General features: G+C 35.5%; 2 protein-coding genes across 2 annotated transcripts; one reads left to right on the forward strand and one right to left on the reverse strand.

Annotated features, from left to right (window-relative positions):
• The first annotated feature begins 1,195 nt into the window (after positions 1–1,195).
• On the forward strand, positions 1,196–3,009 carry LOC111878542 (3-methyl-2-oxobutanoate hydroxymethyltransferase 1, mitochondrial). The gene is made up of 4 exons (XM_023875059.3): positions 1,196–1,875; positions 1,965–2,171; positions 2,381–2,581; positions 2,678–3,009. The coding sequence occupies exons 1-4, from the start codon at positions 1,450–1,452 to the stop codon at positions 2,912–2,914; spliced, it is 1,071 nt and encodes a 356-aa protein (XP_023730827.1). The 5' UTR covers positions 1,196–1,449; the 3' UTR covers positions 2,915–3,009.
• A 5-nt stretch (positions 3,010–3,014) lies between these two features.
• On the reverse strand, positions 3,015–6,116 carry LOC111878543 (probably inactive receptor-like protein kinase At2g46850). Its single transcript, XM_023875060.3, has 3 exons — positions 5,044–6,116; positions 4,481–4,564; positions 3,015–4,162 (listed from the first exon to the last, which is right to left on the reverse strand). The coding sequence occupies exons 1-3, from the start codon at positions 5,873–5,875 to the stop codon at positions 3,105–3,107; spliced, it is 1,974 nt and encodes a 657-aa protein (XP_023730828.2). The 5' UTR covers positions 5,876–6,116; the 3' UTR covers positions 3,015–3,104.
• Positions 6,117–6,698: the final 582 nt, after the last annotated feature.

The following is a 6,698-nucleotide window of genomic DNA, read 5'->3' on the forward strand; positions in this document are numbered from 1 at the left end:
AAATTTGAAATAAATAAAAATTATAAATAAAAAAACATGAAAATATTATATTAAAATTATGTGTTTATTTGTCAGACCCGTGTATTAAATGTGCTAATTATAACAAAATGTTAAATAGGAATGTTTCAATTGTAAATTTATTTAAAATTGAAATTGAAGTTTGAAATTTGAAATTAATATAGTTATTACTAGGTGTGAAACCCGTATATTATACGTGTTTATTAAAAGAAAATCTTGGTAACCACAAAGACCATGTTCATAAAAAAAGTAAATAACATTTAAGTTTGTGACTTTTTAGTAAACCGCGTGGACTATGTATATAATTTGGTCTTAATTAATGTATACTAATAAAATTAATTAATATGAATTCACAAGTGGAATGTACTATCTACATTAATATTAATATACATATATATTAATTAATATTAATATATTAATAGAAAGAGGAATTCAAAAATAGAAATTACTATGTACATTAATTAATATTTTTATAAAATCTATTATAATAAATGAAGGTCTTTTTCCACATGTCCTCTTTTCATTCATTTGGACACATGGCATTTTCTAGAATTTTTAAAATTTCTATTTTCTACTTGTCATTTTATTGTATTTTTTATTTTATTAAATTAAAATTCCATATTTAATGTGTAAGCTAATATATATGTAAAGTATTTATTAGAAAAAGTTTATATATGTAATGTATTCAATATATTAAAGTCTCATTAATTTTAATAATTCAAATTTTCCTCATTTTTCTTATAAATTCAAACTTTTTAAATTATTAAAATTTTATATTTATTTTTTTTAATTAAACCAATGTAATATATGGGTCTCACACCTAGTTAATTAATATAAGATGACATTTAATAGGTGAGATTTGAAGGAGAATAACATGTGGCAAAATCATTCTTGTTTATTAGGATAGATGATATATTTAATTTATAGAATTAATGATATATTCAAAAATGAAAAATGAATTAATGACAAATGAAAAATAAATATTTCAAAATTATAACAAAATATATGACATAATGTATGAGAGGCTGCCAAGTGTAAAAAAAAAAAACCTTTATTTATTTGAAAGGATTTTTCGAAATTTATTATATTTTTTCTTCAAATTAATTATTATATATTTGTTATATATAAACATAAAAACGAATACACTTTAATTATTTTTCAGAAAATATATACTACTAAGCTTCCACAGGTGCTCCGCACCTAATCTTGATTACATTAATTTCACGTTGTCGAAGAATGGCGCCGCCTATATCAGCTTTATCACTCTGCAGTCGTCTACCATTCAGCCACCCACACTCCCAATCCCTGGTTACATGTGTGTGATCCCTCGACTGTAACCTCCAATTTCATATCTGCAATCACACCCACGAATCCATTCCGATATTCAACAAAACTCGTTACAAATCATACTTTTCTTTAATTTCATCAACCATGGCTGCACTCTTCAATAGATTATCAAAAGCATGCCTCACCAGCACAAAACACAATTTCAAAATCTCCACCTATGCAAGGCATATGAGCAACATCCCGGAAGACACCGTCTACGGAGGCCCAAAACCTCAAAACCCTGACAAAAGAGTCACCCTGACAACTCTACGCGCAAAGCACAGGAAAGGGGAGGGGATAACGATGGTGACGGCTTATGATTACCCGTCGGCAGTCCATTTAGATACGGCCGGAATTGACATCGCACTCGTCGGAGACTCTGCGTCTATGGTGGTTCACGGCTACGACACGACGTTGCCGATCACATTAGAGGAGATGTTAGTGCATTGTCGATCTGTTGCTAGAGGAGCTAAACGGCCATTACTTGTGGGGGATCTTGCTTTCGGCACCTATGAATCCAGCTCCCAACAGGTACCCTTTTCGATTTTCGAAGCCTTGGTTTGATCATAACAATCGATTATGCTTTACCTGTATACAATTGCAATTTTGTTTATGAATAGGCTGTTGATACAGCAGTGAGGGTATTGAAAGAAGGAGGAATGGATGCAATCAAGTTGGAAGGGGGTGCACCATCGAGAATTTCGGCTGCAAAACACATCGTTGAAGCTGGGATTGCTGTTATGGGGCATGTAGGGCTTACCCCTCAAGCCATTAGTGTTCTTGGTGGATTTAGACCTCAAGGGAAGAATGTTCTCAGCGCAGTCAAGGTTTGACTTTTCAGGTCAAACATATAGTTTCTAAATTTCGAAACTGATACGAATTCCAACCAAATTTTTCTGCATTTGGTAGATACATCGAGCTATACGTTTTCTCAAGAAGTTTCAAAGAATCCATATCAGTTTTGAAGCCCAAAAACTCCATCTTTGACTTAAAAAGTCAAACCTTACCACTTTCTGATGTTCTTGAATATTTACAGGTTGTGGAGACAGCTCTAGCATTACAGGACGCCGGATGTTTCTCCGTCGTTCTTGAATGTGTTCCTGCTCCGGTGGCTGCTGCCGCCACTGCTGTTCTTAAAATACCCACAATTGGCATAGGGGCAGGCCCTTTTTGCAGTGGACAGGTTCTTGTCTACCATGACCTATTGGGAATGATGCAACATCCACATCATGCTAAGGTTCTATTTCTTTATCCTTTTTAAGGGTATTTTAGACAATTCACTCCGTTATATCTTACTAAATGACTGGTACTGTATTATACGCCATTGTTGCAGGTTACTCCAAAGTTCTGTAAGCAGTTTGCTCTTGTAGGAGAAGTGATTACAAAAGCTCTATCGGAATATAAGCAAGAAGTTGAAAATCGTTCATTTCCAGGGATTATGCACAGTCCTTACAAAATCAATGGAGCAGAGGTTGATGGATTCATGAAGGAATTGCAGAAGATGGGGTTGGATAAGGCGGCAGCTGCGGTGGCAGAAGTGGCTGAGAATTTTGTAGGAGATAAGAATTAAAAAAACCTTCAGATCTGTAATGTTGGTATCCCAATTTTGTGGAAGGTGAAACCATGATTCAACATTTTTATATATGTTTATGGTTGTTGTTTGGATTTGTTAGAAAACAACTTATACTATATACACTAAAACATAAAAATTAACCTATAGAAAGTTAAAAATACAGTAATGTCTTTCGTTCTTGTTACAATTATGGCACATAAATAGAATCAGGAGACAATGATATCATTTGTAGAAGACTAGAATTAGAAAAAGTTTCTTCAAGTCCAGCTGGAATCCTTCTACTTCCAATATTATCAATACTCTCTTTTGTCACATGCACAAGCTCTCTTGCAACATCATTCATCCCCAACCTCCCATCTCCACCAAACAACAAACACCTGGTTGCAACATCCGCCATGATACTCATCTGCTCTTTTCTATACACCGGTTGTTCATGGTAGTACAACCGCGGATCCACCACCTCCTCCACCTTCCCATTTCTGATCTTCCCCACCGCCAGTTCCACCGACTTGCTACCCACCATGATCTCAAGAAGCACAACACCGAGTCCATAAACATCGTTTTTGCTAGAAAAAGGAGTACTCCCGTTTGATCCACAATTGAATAACTCAAACCCTACTAGTTTTACAGAGAGGTCATGGTCTAATAGAACACATCCGGATTGAAGACCATGGTGGAACACGGGAGGGAAGATTTCAGATTGGAGGTATGCGAGCATACTCGATAGTTGAGCTGCAATTGTTAATCTCGTGTGCCAATCAAGACCTAGGTTTCCATCTACTCCTCCTTGACATAGATGTTGTTCGAGTGTTTTGTTTCCTGGATACTCGTATACCACAAGTGGGGTGTAGCCGGAGTCAATGGAGCATCCGAGGATACGCGCCATGTTCATGTGGGAAACTTCTGAGAAAATCTTGACACGTGATAGAACTTGAATGAGATCCGTTTCGGTTGTGCAATGTACTTTGTGGACTGCTACCTCAAGTCCATCTGTAAGGATGCCTGCGTAGATTGTACCTCGTTCCCCCATGTTGACGAGTTTTTGATCATCTGAGAATCCTTTGGTTGCTTCTTCTAGCTCGCTATGAGTGAACAAACGAGTTCTACGCCCTTTGTGAAATGAAACACTGCTTTGGCTTCGCATTTGATCGAGATCAAGGTTCCCTGACTTTGTTATTGTTTGTCTTTTCAACATGCAAAAGAGTGCGCCCAATGTAGCGATTGAGAGGCATAATGCAAGAATCCCTGTATGTAAAATAAATCTGTTAGATATGTGGAGTTAAAGATTTTCACTTTAAAAGAGTTTAAAGAAAGACGTGAGGCTCCCAATATCAATAAAGATGTATATCGCTAATGTGGGCCCTATCAATAATGATGGTAGACCTGTCGATTTTGATACAATGTAAAATATATTGATTTTTTTTCCCTAAAAGAACGCTTGAGAAAAAGGAAGACTACATAATAAGACCGTTTAATCGATGTGAGACTTCAAACAAAACCCTAGTGTGAATGTATAATCAATTTGTAAATTTCATTGACTTTTAGTAGGTTTGATGTATATACCAGCCACAAGCATGAGTTTACTCCGATCATGTCGCTTTGCGTAACAAGCCTTGCCATATGCTTCCTGGCCATCCTTAAGGCAAGCTATATATATTAAAGACGAAAAGATTAGGATAAATTAATAGCAAATAATCTATCGTTTCGTTTCTTTTTTATTTAATGGACTTAATATAAACAACACTTAATTGGTAAGCTATGAATGCAAAAAAAAGAATAAAAAGCAATTTAATAGTGAAAGTGAGAGAAATGAAGTTTTCTTTTTTATTTAATGCACACATAACGATTAATAGAGAAAGTAAATGATTCAACTTTATAGTTTTTCACTTCCTGGTTCAAGCGTTGACCAAGACTTCCCCACTTTACGAGGATATGGAGGAGGGGGCTCAATATAGGCATGTGCTAAGCAACGTTTTTCAAAGAAGCGTCACAATATGATCATCTCTATTCGAAATTTTCAGGATTTGATTTTTCATGTATCCAAAAAACGTTGTATCTAGGCCAAAAACTCTGCATAGTAATAGAGAATTAAAGAACTTGAAGAAACAACACCAAATTAAACTCACCTTTCAAGCAACCCATTCCCTTAGCGTATCCATCACCTACAAATCCATCAAAGCATTTGCACCTCATACCCAAATTAACAGAGCTCACATTCACAATTCGAGCATTAACATCACAAACTCCATGTATCAAATTGCTTGGAATCGCCCATTCTAACTTGATGCCATGTTTTACAACATCATTCTTTGAACTCGAACCAATCCAACAAGCGAACCCCTTGCATCCCAACTCCAAAAACACAGAGAAACCATCACCTACACGCCAAACACCACCACGTTCATCAGAAAGAAGGTAACAACATCCACTACTAGCGAAGGTAGTGGTCGTGTTTTCATCATGGCATCCACCACAATCACTCCTACACAATGAAGAATCCCCACACCCATACAAACCAACCATGTTATCACTCGATATACCAAAGTAATCATTCGTCTGAAACCCAAACGATCTAAGATCATAATACCTTCGACACAAAGAAGAATAACTAAAGGTATCATTAGGAAAATCCACTAGTATGCCACCACCATCAGGAAAGAAATGAAGAACCTGATATCTGTATGATCCGATGGTGAGGAACAAGGAAGTTGAATTAGAGCAAGAAAGATGGAAGGCATCTGAAAGTAAATACTCCCCACAATCAGAAGTGTTGTTTAGATGAAACGGGTAGGGTATGGAGTCAAAACTGCCACATTTTTCAGGTGGGCAGCCATGGCTGCTGACTGAAAATGGCAGTAGCAGCAGTAACAAGACGATGATCATACTGCTAAAGAAGAAGAGAACATATTCTAGCAAAATATTAATATAACAATATGGAAATAGGTAGTATATATACATAGAGTAGCAAGTGAAAAATAAAGCTGTGATTTACATGTATACAGGAGATCTTGTGCATGGATATCGAAGGATGTGTGGTGCATATTGGGAGGAGGAAGGGTTCTTGGAAACAAGGGAAACGGCGACAGTTGGTCTTTAGAATGGGCGACCACCTTGCATCGGTGATGGGGTTTTAGCGTCATGTGAGAGTGGACGACACATTTACTCATAAACCCACGTATATAATTATCGGATTTGAAGCTTTAAACTTCGAGATTTGGGTTTCTTTCAGAATTTCGGAATGTTAGGATTTTTCTAACTTATCACGAGTACGGAGGGTGTGAAGTGTGAACAAATAGACCATCACATTTTATTTTATTTTTCATATATAGAACTATTTTTATTTTTAATAATGTTTGATTAAAACATAGGGTAAATGGCATAAAAAATATTTTTTTTATACAGAAATTCGATTTTGACACCGTGTTTTTTTTGTGTCAATTTTGACACTGTGTTTTCAAATTTGTTACAATTATGACCACTTGACCGGTTAACCCGGTTACATGCTGACGTGGCATAATGACGTGTCAGTTTTGATGACGTAGCATGTTGACATGATATGCTGACGTGTCAAAATTGATTTTTTTTCCACAAAAAACACTAAGTTTTCACTTTTTTTCGATTTTGACACTAAGTTTAATTTTTTATTTCAATTTTGACACTATGTTTTTTTTTCCAATCGAACATCATTTATCAAATTTTGTTCAATTTTGTCTATTTTCCATTCGAAACCGTATAAATATATTTTTTTATTACATTTTAAACCGTATAAACATATTTATTT

Source organism: Lactuca sativa, chromosome 4 (assembly GCF_002870075.4).
Source record: "Lactuca sativa cultivar Salinas chromosome 4, Lsat_Salinas_v11, whole genome shotgun sequence".
Taxonomy (NCBI): Eukaryota; Viridiplantae; Streptophyta; class Magnoliopsida; order Asterales; family Asteraceae; genus Lactuca; species Lactuca sativa.